Below are 19697 nucleotides of genomic sequence, written 5' to 3'. Positions count from 1 at the left end.
GAGGGGATGAGGGAAGGGCTATACAGAGGTGGGGGAGTGGGAGGCACACCGTGTTAGGTGTAAGATGAGCTCAAGGATGTATTGTACAACGTGGGGAAGAGTGCCAGTACTCTGTATTAACTATAAATGGAAAGCAAACGTTAACAGTTGTATAATAAGAAAGAAAAGGAAAGGAAGAGGGGGGAGGAAGGAGGGAAGAAAGGAAGGAAAGCATGGTGTTTTTGGACATCACAAAGCCAACATTGATTAGGCCATTTTTAGCAAAGGAATGTAGTTTATTTTTTTTAATGCATTTATTTTCATTGGAGGCTAATTACTTTACAATGCTGTAGTGGTTTTTGCCATACTTGACATGAATCCATCACGGGTGTACACGTCTTCCCCATCCTAAACCCCCCTCCCACCTCCCTCCCCATCCCATTCCTCTGGGTCATCCCAGTGCACCAGCCCCGAGCACCCTGTCTCATGCATCGAACCTGGACTGGCGATCTGATTCACTTACGATAATATACATGTTTAAAACCTATTCTCTCAGACCATCCCACCCTCGCCTTCTCCCACAGAGTCCAAAAGACTGTTCTGTACATCTGTGTCTCTTTAATGGTCTCGCATACAGGGTTATCATTACCATCTTTCTAAATTCCATATATATGCGTTAGTATTCTGTATTGGTGTTTTTCTTTCTGACTTATTTCACTCTGTATAATAGGCTCCAGTTTCATCCACCTCATTAGAACGGATTCAAGTGTATTCTTTTGAATGGCTGAGTAATATTCCATTGTGTATATGCACCAGTGCTTTCTTGTCCGTTCGCCTGCTGATGGACATCTAGGTTGCTTCCATGTCCTGCCTATTGGAAACAGTGCTGTGATGAACAAAGGGGTACACGCGGTCTCTTTCAATTCTGGTTTCTTCGATGTGTATGCCCAGCAGTGAGATTGCTGGGTCCTATGGCAGTTCCAGTTCCAGTTTTTTAAGGAATCTCCACACTGTTCTCCATAGTGGCTGTACTAGTTTGCATTCCCCACAACAGAGTAAGAGGGTTCCCTTTTCTCAAGCATTTATTGCTTGTAGATGTTTGGATAGCAGCCATCCTGACCGGCGTGAGATGGTACCTCATTGTGGTTTTGATTTGCATTTCTCTGATAATGAGTGATGTTCAGCATCTTTTCATGTGTTTGTTATCCATCTGTATGTCTTCTTTGGACCAAAGGCCTTTAGAATGGAGCCATGGGCTCCCACAGGTGGAGCAGGGGGAGTAGCCCACCTCCCGTGCAGGCAATACTGGGGGGCATTGCCCACGAAGACTTTTATTACAAGAATAAACCCAAGTAAACGCTGGTTCTGTTTTGATTACCATCTCCATACTCCAGTATTCTAAAATAATGTCAGTAATGACATACGTTTCCTCTGCAAAACCAAATTGTGTTGGTTTAAGTTTGAAAAGTTGGTTGTCATATATGTCAGGTTTTAATATTTTACATATTATTCACAAGGTATAAAGTTTTAGTGTACATATATATAAACGCACACAAGTGTGTGCATGTGTATGTATATATAAATAATATATATATATATATATATATATATGTATAAATTCACACGGCCACAGTCTTAGTACTTATCTTTAACAATTCATTGTCTTCTATGAGGGAGTTCATTAGGAGAAGACCCTGTTCAACAATTGTCACCAACACAGGCTGCCATGGTTACCACTGCTCCCTTCCCCAGAGCATCCTTAATGGTTTGCAAGGCCTTGAGATCACTTCCTGCACAGCCTGCAGTCCCCGAGGGAGTGTACTAATACGCACCCCACATTCAAACAGTTGATTCTAAATACAGGGTGATACCACAAAAATTGTCAAGGTAATGCACACGATGCACTTTTATTTAGGTCTAAATCAGTGAAACAAAGTATTCACTGCAAGGTACAAACTTTTTTTAGCTTGCAAAGAACAAAATCGTCTTATATTTGAACACAAAGTATCTTGCAGAATTTGAAAAATAGGTTTTAAATGAAATTCATACTTAATTGTCAGTTATTTTGAGACTATGGAACAAAGAAAATAAACTTATGTTCACTGGGGCTGCTTAAGCTGTATCTTTTTCAGATTTTTTTTTTTAATTTCCTTTACACTTTTACAGTCATAAATAGATAGAATAGACAAGGTTTGGAGGAGACACACTCTCCCTGCCATGTGACCCATCAGAGTTGACTTAGAGAGATGAGGCTGGCAGGGAGTTTGGAGGCCTCTTTAGGGGAATTACAAATGCCTCATTTCTCCAACCGAAACATCTGAATTGCTCCCCATCCCCCGCTAGAGGTGTCAGGATGGGGCTTTGTGATGTCAAGGCCCACCCAGGGCCACCATTGGCTGGGCAGGAGACTTGCTGACCTCATAAAGCATGAGGGTGTGTCTCCCTGGGGAGGGGTATATATAGCGGTGCTCAGGGGCTCTGGAGCAGACCACTGGGAGGCCTCAAAATGACTAAGCGGACTGGGAAGCCCCAAGGCTCCAGAGTAGTTAGGAAACACCTGCCTCCTGTTACCCGGGACAAAAGGATGAAGACCTCCTCTCAACTGAGGCCCCCAAAAAATGTCAAGGTCAGCTGAGGCCACCCAAACTCCTCTTCCCATTGACCCCACCCCATAAGACCCCCTGCCCTGGCCTTGCCTGGCACATAACCCTTCTCTGCCCACACCCCTTCTCCTGAAGCTGTCGTTCCTGTCCACCTTCACCCTCTTCCCCAAACCAATGCCATTCTCTACCCCTCTCTTGTTTTCTCCAGGTGGCCAGGGCAAGTGCGAGAGTGAATAATCACCTTCGGGCAAAGCTGACCAAGAAAACTTCTCAGAAACCACCCACCACAAGGAACCTTAGAAAAAACGGAGGCTCAAAGCTCTGTAGCCAGTGTTGCAAGGTGAATGAAGAGCTGAATCAGAACGGACCAGAGGAGGTCCCAGAGAGTGTGGAGATCCCTGTCATTCCAGCGGGACCGGTGGGCAGCCAGTGACTTGAAGGCATGGCTCGAGACCTCAGAATTCTTCGGGGGTCTTGCCGCTGAGTACTGGCCAACAGTACAGACGTGACTATTATACCAACTCCATACATTAAGAATGAAAAGAAAATAAAATCAACCTGATGTGAAATTATGTTTGTCTCTGAGTTCTCTGAGAGTGCGGGCAGAGAGGGCAGGGCAGGGACAAATGTGTGAAGAGGGAGAGAGATGGGTCCTGTGGGGTTGGAGATGGGCCCAGAAGGTCCAGTTTGCCAGAAAGTAGGGGGGGAAAGAACTGGTTCCAGACTCAGCTTCAAAGATACACTTCCCATGGGAGAAGAGGAAGAGGACTTGGTGTTTTTCTGCGTGCGTGCAGAGATGGAAACTGAGCCGGGGAGCCATGTCATGCGTGCGGTGGCAGTGCCATTTGCTAAAAAGGCATAGAAGGAAGTTGCCCCATAAAAGGAATGGAATATTGACATTTGCAGCAACATGGAAGGTATACTATGAAGTAAAATAACTCAGACAGAGATAGACAAATACTGTATGATATCACTTATAGAATCTAAAAACACCACCAAGTAGAGAATATAACAAAAATGGAGGCTCACAAATACAGAGAACAATCTACTGGTTACCAGCGGGGAGGGGATGAGGGAAGGGCTATACAGAGGTGGGGGAGTGGGAGGCACACCGTGTTAGGTGTAAGATGAGCTCAAGGATGTATTGTACAACGTGGGGAAGAGTGCCAGTACTCTGTATTAACTATAAATGGAAAGCAAACGTTAACAGTTGTATAATAAGAAAGAAAAGGAAAGGAAGAGGGGGGAGGAAGGAGGGAAGAAAGGAAGGAAAGCATGGTGTTTTTGGACATCACAAAGCCAACATTGATTAGGCCATTTTTAGCAAAGGAATGTAGTTTATTTTTTTTAATGCATTTATTTTCATTGGAGGCTAATTACTTTACAATGCTGTAGTGGTTTTTGCCATACTTGACATGAATCCATCACGGGTGTACACGTCTTCCCCATCCTAAACCCCCCTCCCACCTCCCTCCCCATCCCATTCCTCTGGGTCATCCCAGTGCACCAGCCCCGAGCACCCTGTCTCATGCATCGAACCTGGACTGGCGATCTGATTCACTTACGATAATATACATGTTTAAAACCTATTCTCTCAGACCATCCCACCCTCGCCTTCTCCCACAGAGTCCAAAAGACTGTTCTGTACATCTGTGTCTCTTTAATGGTCTCGCATACAGGGTTATCATTACCATCTTTCTAAATTCCATATATATGCGTTAGTATTCTGTATTGGTGTTTTTCTTTCTGACTTATTTCACTCTGTATAATAGGCTCCAGTTTCATCCACCTCATTAGAACGGATTCAAGTGTATTCTTTTGAATGGCTGAGTAATATTCCATTGTGTATATGCACCAGTGCTTTCTTGTCCGTTCGCCTGCTGATGGACATCTAGGTTGCTTCCATGTCCTGCCTATTGGAAACAGTGCTGTGATGAACAAAGGGGTACACGCGGTCTCTTTCAATTCTGGTTTCTTCGATGTGTATGCCCAGCAGTGAGATTGCTGGGTCCTATGGCAGTTCCAGTTCCAGTTTTTTAAGGAATCTCCACACTGTTCTCCATAGTGGCTGTACTAGTTTGCATTCCCCACAACAGAGTAAGAGGGTTCCCTTTTCTCAAGCATTTATTGCTTGTAGATGTTTGGATAGCAGCCATCCTGACCGGCGTGAGATGGTACCTCATTGTGGTTTTGATTTGCATTTCTCTGATAATGAGTGATGTTCAGCATCTTTTCATGTGTTTGTTATCCATCTGTATGTCTTCTTTGGACCAAAGGCCTTTAGAATGGAGCCATGGGCTCCCGCAGGTGGAGCAGGGGGAGTAGCCCACCTCCCGTGCAGGCAATACTGGGGGGCATTGCCCACGAAGACTTTTATTACAAGAAAAAACCCAAGTAAACGCTGGTTCTGTTTTGATTACCATCTCCATACTCCAGTATTCTAAAATAATGGCAGTAATGACATACGTTTCCTCTGCAAAACCAAATTGTGTTGGTTTAAGTTTGAAAAGTTGGTTGTCATATATGTCAGGTTTTAATATTTTACATATTATTCACAAGGTATAAAGTTTTAGTGTACATATATATAAACGCACACAAGTGTGTGCATGTGTATGTATATATAAATAAATATATATATATATATATATATATGTATAAATTCACACGGCCACAGTCTTAGTACTTATCTTTAACAATTCATTGTCTTCTATGAGGGAGTTCATTAGGAGAAGACCCTGTTCAACAATTGTCACCAACACAGGCTGCCATGGTTACCACTGCTCCCTTCCCCAGAGCATCCTTAATGGTTTGCAAGGCCTTGAGATCACTTCCTGCACAGCCTGCAGTCCCCGAGGGAGTGTACTAATACGCACCCCACATTCAAACAGTTGATTCTAAATACAGGGTGATACCACAAAAATTGTCAAGGTAATGCACACGATGCACTTTTATTTAGGTCTAAATCAGTGAAACAAAGTATTCACTGCAAGGTACAAACTTTTTTTAGCTTGCAAAGAACAAAATCGTCTTATATTTGAACACAAAGTATCTTGCAGAATTTGAAAAATAGGTTTTAAATGAAATTCATACTTAATTGTCAGTTATTTTGAGACTATGGAACAAAGAAAATAAACTTATGTTCACTGGGGCTGCTTAAGCTGTATCTTTTTCAGATTTTTTTTTTTAATTTCCTTTACACTTTTACAGTCATAAATAGATAGAATAGACAAGGTTTGGAGGAGACACACTCTCCCTGCCATGTGACCCATCAGAGTTGACTTAGAGAGATGAGGCTGGCAGGGAGTTTGGAGGCCTCTTTAGGGGAATTACAAATGCCTCATTTCTCCAACCGAAACATCTGAATTGCTCCCCATCCCCCGCTAGAGGTGTCAGGATGGGGCTTTGTGATGTCAAGGCCCACCCAGGGCCACCATTGGCTGGGCAGGAGACTTGCTGACCTCATAAAGCATGAGGGTGTGTCTCCCTGGGGAGGGGTATATATAGCGGTGCTCAGGGGCTCTGGAGCAGACCACTGGGAGGCCTCAAAATGACTAAGCGGACTGGGAAGCCCCAAGGCTCCAGAGTAGTTAGGAAACACCTGCCTCCTGTTACCCGGGACAAAAGGATGAAGACCTCCTCTCAACTGAGGCCCCCAAAAAATGTCAAGGTCAGCTGAGGCCACCCAAACTCCTCTTCCCATTGACCCCACCCCATAAGACCCCCTGCCCTGGCCTTGCCTGGCACATAACCCTTCTCTGCCCACACCCCTTCTCCTGAAGCTGTCGTTCCTGTCCACCTTCACCCTCTTCCCCAAACCAATGCCATTCTCTACCCCTCTCTTGTTTTCTCCAGGTGGCCAGGGCAAGTGCGAGAGTGAATAATCACCTTCGGGCAAAGCTGACCAAGAAAACTTCTCAGAAACCACCCACCACAAGGAACCTTAGAAAAAACGGAGGCTCAAAGCTCTGTAGCCAGTGTTGCAAGGTGAATGAAGAGCTGAATCAGAACGGACCAGAGGAGGTCCCAGAGAGTGTGGAGATCCCTGTCATTCCAGCGGGACCGGTGGGCAGCCAGTGACTTGAAGGCATGGCTCGAGACCTCAGAATTCTTCGGGGGTCTTGCCGCTGAGTACTGGCCAACAGTACAGACGTGACTATTATACCAACTCCATACATTAAGAATGAAAAGAAAATAAAATCAACCTGATGTGAAATTATGTTTGTCTCTGAGTTCTCTGAGAGTGCGGGCAGAGAGGGCAGGGCAGGGACAAATGTGTGAAGAGGGAGAGAGATGGGTCCTGTGGGGTTGGAGATGGGCCCAGAAGGTCCAGTTTGCCAGAAAGTAGGGGGGGAAAGAACTGGTTCCAGACTCAGCTTCAAAGATACACTTCCCATGGGAGAAGAGGAAGAGGACTTGGTGTTTTTCTGCGTGCGTGCAGAGATGGAAACTGAGCCGGGGAGCCATGTCATGCGTGCGGTGGCAGTGCCATTTGCTAAAAAGGCATAGAAGGAAGTTGCCCCATAAAAGGAATGGAATATTGACATTTGCAGCAACATGGAAGGTATACTATGAAGTAAAATAACTCAGACAGAGATAGACAAATACTGTATGATATCACTTATAGAATCTAAAAACACCACCAAGTAGAGAATATAACAAAAATGGAGGCTCACAAATACAGAGAACAATCTACTGGTTACCAGCGGGGAGGGGATGAGGGAAGGGCTATACAGAGGTGGGGGAGTGGGAGGCACACCGTGTTAGGTGTAAGATGAGCTCAAGGATGTATTGTACAACGTGGGGAAGAGTGCCAGTACTCTGTATTAACTATAAATGGAAAGCAAACGTTAACAGTTGTATAATAAGAAAGAAAAGGAAAGGAAGAGGGGGGAGGAAGGAGGGAAGAAAGGAAGGAAAGCATGGTGTTTTTGGACATCACAAAGCCAACATTGATTAGGCCATTTTTAGCAAAGGAATGTAGTTTATTTTTTTTAATGCATTTATTTTCATTGGAGGCTAATTACTTTACAATGCTGTAGTGGTTTTTGCCATACTTGACATGAATCCATCACGGGTGTACACGTCTTCCCCATCCTAAACCCCCCTCCCACCTCCCTCCCCATCCCATTCCTCTGGGTCATCCCAGTGCACCAGCCCCGAGCACCCTGTCTCATGCATCGAACCTGGACTGGCGATCTGATTCACTTACGATAATATACATGTTTAAAACCTATTCTCTCAGACCATCCCACCCTCGCCTTCTCCCACAGAGTCCAAAAGACTGTTCTGTACATCTGTGTCTCTTTAATGGTCTCGCATACAGGGTTATCATTACCATCTTTCTAAATTCCATATATATGCGTTAGTATTCTGTATTGGTGTTTTTCTTTCTGACTTATTTCACTCTGTATAATAGGCTCCAGTTTCATCCACCTCATTAGAACGGATTCAAGTGTATTCTTTTGAATGGCTGAGTAATATTCCATTGTGTATATGCACCAGTGCTTTCTTGTCCGTTCGCCTGCTGATGGACATCTAGGTTGCTTCCATGTCCTGCCTATTGGAAACAGTGCTGTGATGAACAAAGGGGTACACGCGGTCTCTTTCAATTCTGGTTTCTTCGATGTGTATGCCCAGCAGTGAGATTGCTGGGTCCTATGGCAGTTCCAGTTCCAGTTTTTTAAGGAATCTCCACACTGTTCTCCATAGTGGCTGTACTAGTTTGCATTCCCCACAACAGAGTAAGAGGGTTCCCTTTTCTCAAGCATTTATTGCTTGTAGATGTTTGGATAGCAGCCATCCTGACCGGCGTGAGATGGTACCTCATTGTGGTTTTGATTTGCATTTCTCTGATAATGAGTGATGTTCAGCATCTTTTCATGTGTTTGTTATCCATCTGTATGTCTTCTTTGGACCAAAGGCCTTTAGAATGGAGCCATGGGCTCCCGCAGGTGGAGCAGGGGGAGTAGCCCACCTCCCGTGCAGGCAATACTGGGGGGCATTGCCCACGAAGACTTTTATTACAAGAAAAAACCCAAGTAAACGCTGGTTCTGTTTTGATTACCATCTCCATACTCCAGTATTCTAAAATAATGGCAGTAATGACATACGTTTCCTCTGCAAAACCAAATTGTGTTGGTTTAAGTTTGAAAAGTTGGTTGTCATATATGTCAGGTTTTAATATTTTACATATTATTCACAAGGTATAAAGTTTTAGTGTACATATATATAAACGCACACAAGTGTGTGCATGTGTATGTATATATAAATAAATATATATATATATATATATATATGTATAAATTCACACGGCCACAGTCTTAGTACTTATCTTTAACAATTCATTGTCTTCTATGAGGGAGTTCATTAGGAGAAGACCCTGTTCAACAATTGTCACCAACACAGGCTGCCATGGTTACCACTGCTCCCTTCCCCAGAGCATCCTTAATGGTTTGCAAGGCCTTGAGATCACTTCCTGCACAGCCTGCAGTCCCCGAGGGAGTGTACTAATACGCACCCCACATTCAAACAGTTGATTCTAAATACAGGGTGATACCACAAAAATTGTCAAGGTAATGCACACGATGCACTTTTATTTAGGTCTAAATCAGTGAAACAAAGTATTCACTGCAAGGTACAAACTTTTTTTAGCTTGCAAAGAACAAAATCGTCTTATATTTGAACACAAAGTATCTTGCAGAATTTGAAAAATAGGTTTTAAATGAAATTCATACTTAATTGTCAGTTATTTTGAGACTATGGAACAAAGAAAATAAACTTATGTTCACTGGGGCTGCTTAAGCTGTATCTTTTTCAGATTTTTTTTTTTAATTTCCTTTACACTTTTACAGTCATAAATAGATAGAATAGACAAGGTTTGGAGGAGACACACTCTCCCTGCCATGTGACCCATCAGAGTTGACTTAGAGAGATGAGGCTGGCAGGGAGTTTGGAGGCCTCTTTAGGGGAATTACAAATGCCTCATTTCTCCAACCGAAACATCTGAATTGCTCCCCATCCCCCGCTAGAGGTGTCAGGATGGGGCTTTGTGATGTCAAGGCCCACCCAGGGCCACCATTGGCTGGGCAGGAGACTTGCTGACCTCATAAAGCATGAGGGTGTGTCTCCCTGGGGAGGGGTATATATAGCGGTGCTCAGGGGCTCTGGAGCAGACCACTGGGAGGCCTCAAAATGACTAAGCGGACTGGGAAGCCCCAAGGCTCCAGAGTAGTTAGGAAACACCTGCCTCCTGTTACCCGGGACAAAAGGATGAAGACCTCCTCTCAACTGAGGCCCCCAAAAAATGTCAAGGTCAGCTGAGGCCACCCAAACTCCTCTTCCCATTGACCCCACCCCATAAGACCCCCTGCCCTGGCCTTGCCTGGCACATAACCCTTCTCTGCCCACACCCCTTCTCCTGAAGCTGTCGTTCCTGTCCACCTTCACCCTCTTCCCCAAACCAATGCCATTCTCTACCCCTCTCTTGTTTTCTCCAGGTGGCCAGGGCAAGTGCGAGAGTGAATAATCACCTTCGGGCAAAGCTGACCAAGAAAACTTCTCAGAAACCACCCACCACAAGGAACCTTAGAAAAAACGGAGGCTCAAAGCTCTGTAGCCAGTGTTGCAAGGTGAATGAAGAGCTGAATCAGAACGGACCAGAGGAGGTCCCAGAGAGTGTGGAGATCCCTGTCATTCCAGCGGGACCGGTGGGCAGCCAGTGACTTGAAGGCATGGCTCGAGACCTCAGAATTCTTCGGGGGTCTTGCCGCTGAGTACTGGCCAACAGTACAGACGTGACTATTATACCAACTCCATACATTAAGAATGAAAAGAAAATAAAATCAACCTGATGTGAAATTATGTTTGTCTCTGAGTTCTCTGAGAGTGCGGGCAGAGAGGGCAGGGCAGGGACAAATGTGTGAAGAGGGAGAGAGATGGGTCCTGTGGGGTTGGAGATGGGCCCAGAAGGTCCAGTTTGCCAGAAAGTAGGGGGGGAAAGAACTGGTTCCAGACTCAGCTTCAAAGATACACTTCCCATGGGAGAAGAGGAAGAGGACTTGGTGTTTTTCTGCGTGCGTGCAGAGATGGAAACTGAGCCGGGGAGCCATGTCATGCGTGCGGTGGCAGTGCCATTTGCTAAAAAGGCATAGAAGGAAGTTGCCCCATAAAAGGAATGGAATATTGACATTTGCAGCAACATGGAAGGTATACTATGAAGTAAAATAACTCAGACAGAGATAGACAAATACTGTATGATATCACTTATAGAATCTAAAAACACCACCAAGTAGAGAATATAACAAAAATGGAGGCTCACAAATACAGAGAACAATCTACTGGTTACCAGCGGGGAGGGGATGAGGGAAGGGCTATACAGAGGTGGGGGAGTGGGAGGCACACCGTGTTAGGTGTAAGATGAGCTCAAGGATGTATTGTACAACGTGGGGAAGAGTGCCAGTACTCTGTATTAACTATAAATGGAAAGCAAACGTTAACAGTTGTATAATAAGAAAGAAAAGGAAAGGAAGAGGGGGGAGGAAGGAGGGAAGAAAGGAAGGAAAGCATGGTGTTTTTGGACATCACAAAGCCAACATTGATTAGGCCATTTTTAGCAAAGGAATGTAGTTTATTTTTTTTAATGCATTTATTTTCATTGGAGGCTAATTACTTTACAATGCTGTAGTGGTTTTTGCCATACTTGACATGAATCCATCACGGGTGTACACGTCTTCCCCATCCTAAACCCCCCTCCCACCTCCCTCCCCATCCCATTCCTCTGGGTCATCCCAGTGCACCAGCCCCGAGCACCCTGTCTCATGCATCGAACCTGGACTGGCGATCTGATTCACTTACGATAATATACATGTTTAAAACCTATTCTCTCAGACCATCCCACCCTCGCCTTCTCCCACAGAGTCCAAAAGACTGTTCTGTACATCTGTGTCTCTTTAATGGTCTCGCATACAGGGTTATCATTACCATCTTTCTAAATTCCATATATATGCGTTAGTATTCTGTATTGGTGTTTTTCTTTCTGACTTATTTCACTCTGTATAATAGGCTCCAGTTTCATCCACCTCATTAGAACGGATTCAAGTGTATTCTTTTGAATGGCTGAGTAATATTCCATTGTGTATATGCACCAGTGCTTTCTTGTCCGTTCGCCTGCTGATGGACATCTAGGTTGCTTCCATGTCCTGCCTATTGGAAACAGTGCTGTGATGAACAAAGGGGTACACGCGGTCTCTTTCAATTCTGGTTTCTTCGATGTGTATGCCCAGCAGTGAGATTGCTGGGTCCTATGGCAGTTCCAGTTCCAGTTTTTTAAGGAATCTCCACACTGTTCTCCATAGTGGCTGTACTAGTTTGCATTCCCCACAACAGAGTAAGAGGGTTCCCTTTTCTCAAGCATTTATTGCTTGTAGATGTTTGGATAGCAGCCATCCTGACCGGCGTGAGATGGTACCTCATTGTGGTTTTGATTTGCATTTCTCTGATAATGAGTGATGTTCAGCATCTTTTCATGTGTTTGTTATCCATCTGTATGTCTTCTTTGGACCAAAGGCCTTTAGAATGGAGCCATGGGCTCCCGCAGGTGGAGCAGGGGGAGTAGCCCACCTCCCGTGCAGGCAATACTGGGGGGCATTGCCCACGAAGACTTTTATTACAAGAAAAACCCAAGTAAACGCTGGTTCTGTTTTGATTACCATCTCCATACTCCAGTATTCTAAAATAATGGCAGTAATGACATACGTTTCCTCTGCAAAACCAAATTGTGTTGGTTTAAGTTTGAAAAGTTGGTTGTCATATATGTCAGGTTTTAATATTTTACATATTATTCACAAGGTATAAAGTTTTAGTGTACATATATATAAACGCACACAAGTGTGTGCATGTGTATGTATATATAAATAAATATATATATATATATATATATGTATAAATTCACACGGCCACAGTCTTAGTACTTATCTTTAACAATTCATTGTCTTCTATGAGGGAGTTCATTAGGAGAAGACCCTGTTCAACAATTGTCACCAACACAGGCTGCCATGGTTACCACTGCTCCCTTCCCCAGAGCATCCTTAATGGTTTGCAAGGCCTTGAGATCACTTCCTGCACAGCCTGCAGTCCCCGAGGGAGTGTACTAATACGCACCCCACATTCAAACAGTTGATTCTAAATACAGGGTGATACCACAAAAATTGTCAAGGTAATGCACACGATGCACTTTTATTTAGGTCTAAATCAGTGAAACAAAGTATTCACTGCAAGGTACAAACTTTTTTTAGCTTGCAAAGAACAAAATCGTCTTATATTTGAACACAAAGTATCTTGCAGAATTTGAAAAATAGGTTTTAAATGAAATTCATACTTAATTGTCAGTTATTTTGAGACTATGGAACAAAGAAAATAAACTTATGTTCACTGGGGCTGCTTAAGCTGTATCTTTTTCAGATTTTTTTTTTTAATTTCCTTTACACTTTTACAGTCATAAATAGATAGAATAGACAAGGTTTGGAGGAGACACACTCTCCCTGCCATGTGACCCATCAGAGTTGACTTAGAGAGATGAGGCTGGCAGGGAGTTTGGAGGCCTCTTTAGGGGAATTACAAATGCCTCATTTCTCCAACCGAAACATCTGAATTGCTCCCCATCCCCCGCTAGAGGTGTCAGGATGGGGCTTTGTGATGTCAAGGCCCACCCAGGGCCACCATTGGCTGGGCAGGAGACTTGCTGACCTCATAAAGCATGAGGGTGTGTCTCCCTGGGGAGGGGTATATATAGCGGTGCTCAGGGGCTCTGGAGCAGACCACTGGGAGGCCTCAAAATGACTAAGCGGACTGGGAAGCCCCAAGGCTCCAGAGTAGTTAGGAAACACCTGCCTCCTGTTACCCGGGACAAAAGGATGAAGACCTCCTCTCAACTGAGGCCCCCAAAAAATGTCAAGGTCAGCTGAGGCCACCCAAACTCCTCTTCCCATTGACCCCACCCCATAAGACCCCCTGCCCTGGCCTTGCCTGGCACATAACCCTTCTCTGCCCACACCCCTTCTCCTGAAGCTGTCGTTCCTGTCCACCTTCACCCTCTTCCCCAAACCAATGCCATTCTCTACCCCTCTCTTGTTTTCTCCAGGTGGCCAGGGCAAGTGCGAGAGTGAATAATCACCTTCGGGCAAAGCTGACCAAGAAAACTTCTCAGAAACCACCCACCACAAGGAACCTTAGAAAAAACGGAGGCTCAAAGCTCTGTAGCCAGTGTTGCAAGGTGAATGAAGAGCTGAATCAGAACGGACCAGAGGAGGTCCCAGAGAGTGTGGAGATCCCTGTCATTCCAGCGGGACCGGTGGGCAGCCAGTGACTTGAAGGCATGGCTCGAGACCTCAGAATTCTTCGGGGGTCTTGCCGCTGAGTACTGGCCAACAGTACAGACGTGACTATTATACCAACTCCATACATTAAGAATGAAAAGAAAATAAAATCAACCTGATGTGAAATTATGTTTGTCTCTGAGTTCTCTGAGAGTGCGGGCAGAGAGGGCAGGGCAGGGACAAATGTGTGAAGAGGGAGAGAGATGGGTCCTGTGGGGTTGGAGATGGGCCCAGAAGGTCCAGTTTGCCAGAAAGTAGGGGGGGAAAGAACTGGTTCCAGACTCAGCTTCAAAGATACACTTCCCATGGGAGAAGAGGAAGAGGACTTGGTGTTTTTCTGCGTGCGTGCAGAGATGGAAACTGAGCCGGGGAGCCATGTCATGCGTGCGGTGGCAGTGCCATTTGCTAAAAAGGCATAGAAGGAAGTTGCCCCATAAAAGGAATGGAATATTGACATTTGCAGCAACATGGAAGGTATACTATGAAGTAAAATAACTCAGACAGAGATAGACAAATACTGTATGATATCACTTATAGAATCTAAAAACACCACCAAGTAGAGAATATAACAAAAATGGAGGCTCACAAATACAGAGAACAATCTACTGGTTACCAGCGGGGAGGGGATGAGGGAAGGGCTATACAGAGGTGGGGGAGTGGGAGGCACACCGTGTTAGGTGTAAGATGAGCTCAAGGATGTATTGTACAACGTGGGGAAGAGTGCCAGTACTCTGTATTAACTATAAATGGAAAGCAAACGTTAACAGTTGTATAATAAGAAAGAAAAGGAAAGGAAGAGGGGGGAGGAAGGAGGGAAGAAAGGAAGGAAAGCATGGTGTTTTTGGACATCACAAAGCCAACATTGATTAGGCCATTTTTAGCAAAGGAATGTAGTTTATTTTTTTTAATGCATTTATTTTCATTGGAGGCTAATTACTTTACAATGCTGTAGTGGTTTTTGCCATACTTGACATGAATCCATCACGGGTGTACACGTCTTCCCCATCCTAAACCCCCCTCCCACCTCCCTCCCCATCCCATTCCTCTGGGTCATCCCAGTGCACCAGCCCCGAGCACCCTGTCTCATGCATCGAACCTGGACTGGCGATCTGATTCACTTACGATAATATACATGTTTAAAACCTATTCTCTCAGACCATCCCACCCTCGCCTTCTCCCACAGAGTCCAAAAGACTGTTCTGTACATCTGTGTCTCTTTAATGGTCTCGCATACAGGGTTATCATTACCATCTTTCTAAATTCCATATATATGCGTTAGTATTCTGTATTGGTGTTTTTCTTTCTGACTTATTTCACTCTGTATAATAGGCTCCAGTTTCATCCACCTCATTAGAACGGATTCAAGTGTATTCTTTTGAATGGCTGAGTAATATTCCATTGTGTATATGCACCAGTGCTTTCTTGTCCGTTCGCCTGCTGATGGACATCTAGGTTGCTTCCATGTCCTGCCTATTGGAAACAGTGCTGTGATGAACAAAGGGGTACACGCGGTCTCTTTCAATTCTGGTTTCTTCGATGTGTATGCCCAGCAGTGAGATTGCTGGGTCCTATGGCAGTTCCAGTTCCAGTTTTTTAAGGAATCTCCACACTGTTCTCCATAGTGGCTGTACTAGTTTGCATTCCCCACAACAGAGTAAGAGGGTTCCCTTTTCTCAAGCATTTATTGCTTGTAGATGTTTGGGATAAGCAGCCATCCTGACCGGCGTGAGATGGTACCTCATTGTGGTTTTGATTTGCATTTCTCTGATAATGAGTGATGTTCAGCATCTTTTCATGTGTTTGTTATCCATCTGTATGTCTTCTTGGACCAAAGGCCTTTAGAATGGAGCCATGGCTCCCGCAGGTGGAGAACAGGGGGAGTAAGCCACCTCCCGTGCAGGCAATACTGGGGGGAGATAAGAGGGAGACAACTCATTATTGGGGGCGGGGGGGGGGGTACAAACCAAATTTTCAACTTAAACCAACCACAAATTTGGTTTTGGCAAGAAGGAACGTATGGTCAATTACTGCAAATATTTTTAGAATACTGGGAGTAATGGAGAAAATGGTAAATCAAAACAAGACCGCGAGCGTTTACTTGGGGTTTTTTTTTCTTGTAATAAAAGCCTTCGTGGGCAATGCCCCCCAGTATTGCCTGCACGGAAGGTGGGCTTACTCCCCCTGCTCCACCTGCGGGAGCCCATGGCTCCATTCTAAAGGCCTTTGCGGTCCAAAGAAGACAATACAGATAGGATAACAACACATGAAAAGATGCTGAAACATCACTCATTATCAGAGGAAATGCAAATCAAAACACACAATGAGGTACCATCTCACGCCGGTCAGAATGGCCTGCTTATCCAAACATCTACAAGCAATAATGCTTGAGAAAAAGGGAACCCTCCTTAACTCTGTTGTGGGGAATGCCAAACTAGTAACAGCCACTATGGAGAACAGTGTGGAGATTCCTTAAAAAACTGGAACTGGAAACTGCCGATAGGACCGCAGCAACTCACTGAACTCGGGCATACACAATCGGAAGAAACCAGAATTGAAAGAGACCAGCGGTTACCCCTTTGGTTCATCACAGCACTGTTTCTCAATAGGCAGGACATGGAAGCAACCTAGAATGTCCATCAGCAGGCGAACGGACAAGAAAGCACTGGTGCATATACACGATGGAATATTACTCAGCCATTCAAAAGAAATACACTTGAATCCGTCTAAGAGGTGGATGAAACTGGAGCCTATTATACAGAGTGAAATAAGTCATGAAAGAAAAAACACCAATACAGAATACTAAACGCAAATATAATATGGAATTTAGAAAAGATGGTAATGATAACCCTGGTATGCGAGACCATTAAAGAGACACAGATGTAAGAACAGTCTTTTTGGAACTCTGTTGGGAGAAGGCGAGGGTGGAGGTCTGAGCAAGAATAGGTTTTAAAAACAATGTATATTAATCGTAAGTGAATCAGATCGCCAGTCCAGGTTCGATGCATGAGACAGGGGTGCTCGGGGCTGGTGCACGGGATGACCCAGAGGAATGGGAGGAGGAGGTGGGAGGGGGGTTTAGGATGGGGAAAGACGTGTACACCCGTGATGGAGTTCATGTCAAGTAATGGCAAAAACCACTACAGCATTGTAAAGTAATTAGCCTCCAATGAAAATAATGCATTAAAAAAAATAAACTACATTCCTTTGCTAAAAATGGCCTAATCAATGTTGGCTTTGTGATGTCCAAAAACACATGCTTACCTTCCTTTCTTCCCTCCTCCCCCCCTCTTCCTTTCGCTTTTCTTTCTTATTATACAAATGTTACACGTTTGCTTCCATTTATATGTTAAATACAGAGTACTGGCACTCTTCCACCCCACGTTGTACAATACATCCTTGAGCTCATCTTAACATACACAAACGGTCGCGCCTCCTCCCCCACCTCTGTATAGCCCTTCCTCATCCCCCCCCGCTGGTAACCAGTAGATTGTTCTCTGTATTGTGAGCCTCCATTTTTGTTATATTCTTCTACTTGTGGTGTTTTTAGATTCTATAAGTTGATATCATACAGTATTTGTCTATCTCTGTCTGAGTTATTTTACTTCATAGTATACCTTTCCATGTTGCTGCAAAATGTCAATATTCCATTCCTTTTATGGGGCAAACTTCCTTCTATGCCTTTTTAGCAAAATGGCACTGCCACCGCAACGCATGACAAACTATGGCCTCCCGGGCTCAGTTTCCATCTCTGCACGCACGCAGAAAAACACACAAAGTCCTCTTCCTCTTCTCCCATGGGAAGTGTATCTTTGAAGCTGAGTCTGGAACCAGTTTTTCCCCCCCTACTTTCTGGCAAACTGGACGAGAGTGGGGCCCAATCTCCAACCCCACAGTACCCATCTCTCTCCACTTCACAACATTTGTCCCTGCCCGCGTGCCCTCTCTGCCCGCACTCTCAGAGAACTCAGAAGGACAAACATAAATTTCACATCAGTTGATTTTATTTTCTTTTCCATTCTAATGTAATGGAGTATGGATAATAGTCCCGTCTGTACTGTTGGCCAGTACTGTCAGCGGCGAAGACCCACCGAAGACATTCTGAGGTCCGAGCGCACTGCCTTCAAGTCAATCTGTGCTGCCCACCGGATCCGCTGGAATGACAGGGATCTCCACACTCTCTGGGACTCGCAGAAACTGTCTCGTCTCGATCAGACTCATAAATCATTCACCTGAACACTGGTAACGAGCATTGGACCCCGTTTTTTCTAATTTCCTGGGAGGTGGTTTCTGAGAAGTTTTTTGGAATCAGCATATTGCGAAAGTGATTATCACTTCTCAAATAGGCCCTGGGCCACCTGAGAAAACAAGAGAGGGGTAGAGAATGGCAATTGGTTTGGGGAACGAGGGTGAAAGTGGACAGGAACGACAGCTTCAGGAGCAGGGGTGTGGGCAGAGAGAGGGTTATGTGTGCCAGGCAAGCGCAGGGCAGGGGCTCTTATGGGGTGGGGTCAATGGGAAGAGGAGTTTGGGTGGCCGTCAGCGACCTTGACAGTTTTTTGGGGGCCTCAGTTGGAGGAAGGTCTTCAATATCCTTTTGGGTCCCGGGTAACAGATAGGCAAGGTGTTCCTAACTACCTTATGGAGCCTTGGGGCTTCCCAGGTCCGCTTAGTCATTTTGGAGGCCCAGTGGTCCTGCTCCAGAGCCCTGAGCACGGCTATATATATCCCCTCCCGGGAGACACACCCTCAATGCTTTATGGAGTTCAGCAAGTCTCCTGCCCAGCCAATGGGGCCCTGGGTGGCCTTGTCATCACAAAGCCCCATCCTGAACACCTCTAGCGGGGGATGAGGGAGCAGATTCAAGATGTTTCGGTTGGAAGATAAGGCATTTCGTAATTTCCCTAAAGAGCCTTCCAAACCCCTCCAGCCATCATATCCATCTAAGTCACTCTGTTTTATGGGTCAATGCAGGGAGAGTGGTGTCTCCTCAAACGCCTTGTCTATGTTATCCTATTTATTGAACTGTAAAACGTGTAAAGGAAATTAAAAAAAAAAAAAATCTGAAAAAAATTCAGCTTAAGCAGCCCAGTGAACATAAGTTTTATTTCTTTGTGTCCCATATGTCTCAAATTAGACTGACAATTAAGTATGAATTTCATTTTAAGAACCGTATTTTCAAAATTCTGCAAGAATACTTTGTGTTTCAAATATAAGGATTTTGACTTCTTTGCAAGCCTAAAAAAGTTTGTAACCTTGCAGTGTGAATACTTTGTTTCACTGATTTAGACCTAAAATAAAGTGCATCGTGTGCATTACCCTGTGAAACAATTTTTGTGGTATCACCCTGTTATTTAGATATCAATTGTTTGATTAGGGTGCGTATTAGGTACACTCCCTCGGGGACTGCAGGCTTGCAGGAAGTGACTCAGCCTTGCAAACCATTAGGATGCCTGGGGAACGGGAGCAGTGGTGAACATTGGCAGCCGTGTGTTGTGTGACAATTGTTGAACAGGGTCTTCTCCCTAATGAACTCCCCTCATAGAAACACATGAATTGTTATTAAAGATATAGTTCTTAAGACTGGTTGGCCGTGAATGCATTATATTGTTATATTTTATATAGTTTAATATAATAAGTATTATTCATACAATACATGCACACACTTGTGGCGTTTATTATAGTAATATTGTACACTAAAACTTTATACCTTGTGAATAATATTGTAAATATATAAAAACTACAT

General features: G+C 44.5%; 4 protein-coding genes across 4 annotated transcripts; all 4 read left to right on the top strand.

The window, feature by feature from the left end:
• The first annotated feature begins 1662 nt into the window (after positions 1-1662).
• Positions 1663-3154, top strand: LOC112445849 (uncharacterized). The gene is made up of 2 exons (XM_024989356.2): positions 1663-2605; positions 2791-3154. Exons 1-2 carry the CDS (start codon positions 2486-2488, stop codon positions 3013-3015), a joined length of 345 nt encoding a protein of 114 aa, XP_024845124.1. The 5' UTR covers positions 1663-2485; the 3' UTR covers positions 3016-3154.
• A 2152-nt stretch (positions 3155-5306) lies between these two features.
• Positions 5307-6798, top strand: LOC112445848 (uncharacterized). The gene is made up of 2 exons (XM_024989355.2): positions 5307-6249; positions 6435-6798. Exons 1-2 carry the CDS (start codon positions 6130-6132, stop codon positions 6657-6659), a joined length of 345 nt encoding a protein of 114 aa, XP_024845123.1. The 5' UTR covers positions 5307-6129; the 3' UTR covers positions 6660-6798.
• Positions 6799-8950: 2152 nt separating this feature from the next.
• LOC112445850 (uncharacterized) lies at positions 8951-10442 on the top strand. The gene is made up of 2 exons (XM_024989357.2): positions 8951-9893; positions 10079-10442. Exons 1-2 carry the CDS (start codon positions 9774-9776, stop codon positions 10301-10303), a joined length of 345 nt encoding a protein of 114 aa, XP_024845125.1. The 5' UTR covers positions 8951-9773; the 3' UTR covers positions 10304-10442.
• A 2149-nt stretch (positions 10443-12591) lies between these two features.
• Positions 12592-14083, top strand: LOC112445847 (uncharacterized). Its single transcript, XM_024989354.2, has 2 exons — positions 12592-13534; positions 13720-14083. Exons 1-2 carry the CDS (start codon positions 13415-13417, stop codon positions 13942-13944), a joined length of 345 nt encoding a protein of 114 aa, XP_024845122.1. The 5' UTR covers positions 12592-13414; the 3' UTR covers positions 13945-14083.
• Positions 14084-19697: the final 5614 nt, after the last annotated feature.

This window comes from Bos taurus, unplaced genomic scaffold, assembly GCF_002263795.3.
Source record: "Bos taurus isolate L1 Dominette 01449 registration number 42190680 breed Hereford unplaced genomic scaffold, ARS-UCD2.0 contig_X_unplaced, whole genome shotgun sequence".
NCBI classification, from domain to species: Eukaryota; Metazoa; Chordata; class Mammalia; order Artiodactyla; family Bovidae; genus Bos; species Bos taurus.
This window is presented reverse-complemented; position numbering and strand designations above follow the sequence as displayed.

What these genes read in the sequence shown, in the direction of transcription:
- LOC112445849 (XM_024989356.2), top strand. Translation starts at nt 2,486, where the DNA reads ATGACTAAGCGGACTGGGAAGCCCCAAGGCTCCAGAGTAGTTAGGAAA. An exon ending in GGCCCCCAAAAAATGTCAAG is followed by an intron (nt 2,606 to 2,790) that starts GTCAGCTGAGGC and finishes TGTTTTCTCCAG; the next exon opens with GTGGCCAGGGCAAGTGCGAG.
- LOC112445848 (XM_024989355.2), top strand. Translation starts at nt 6,130, where the DNA reads ATGACTAAGCGGACTGGGAAGCCCCAAGGCTCCAGAGTAGTTAGGAAA. An exon ending in GGCCCCCAAAAAATGTCAAG is followed by an intron (nt 6,250 to 6,434) that starts GTCAGCTGAGGC and finishes TGTTTTCTCCAG; the next exon opens with GTGGCCAGGGCAAGTGCGAG.
- LOC112445850 (XM_024989357.2), top strand. Translation starts at nt 9,774, where the DNA reads ATGACTAAGCGGACTGGGAAGCCCCAAGGCTCCAGAGTAGTTAGGAAA. An exon ending in GGCCCCCAAAAAATGTCAAG is followed by an intron (nt 9,894 to 10,078) that starts GTCAGCTGAGGC and finishes TGTTTTCTCCAG; the next exon opens with GTGGCCAGGGCAAGTGCGAG.
- LOC112445847 (XM_024989354.2), top strand. Translation starts at nt 13,415, where the DNA reads ATGACTAAGCGGACTGGGAAGCCCCAAGGCTCCAGAGTAGTTAGGAAA. An exon ending in GGCCCCCAAAAAATGTCAAG is followed by an intron (nt 13,535 to 13,719) that starts GTCAGCTGAGGC and finishes TGTTTTCTCCAG; the next exon opens with GTGGCCAGGGCAAGTGCGAG.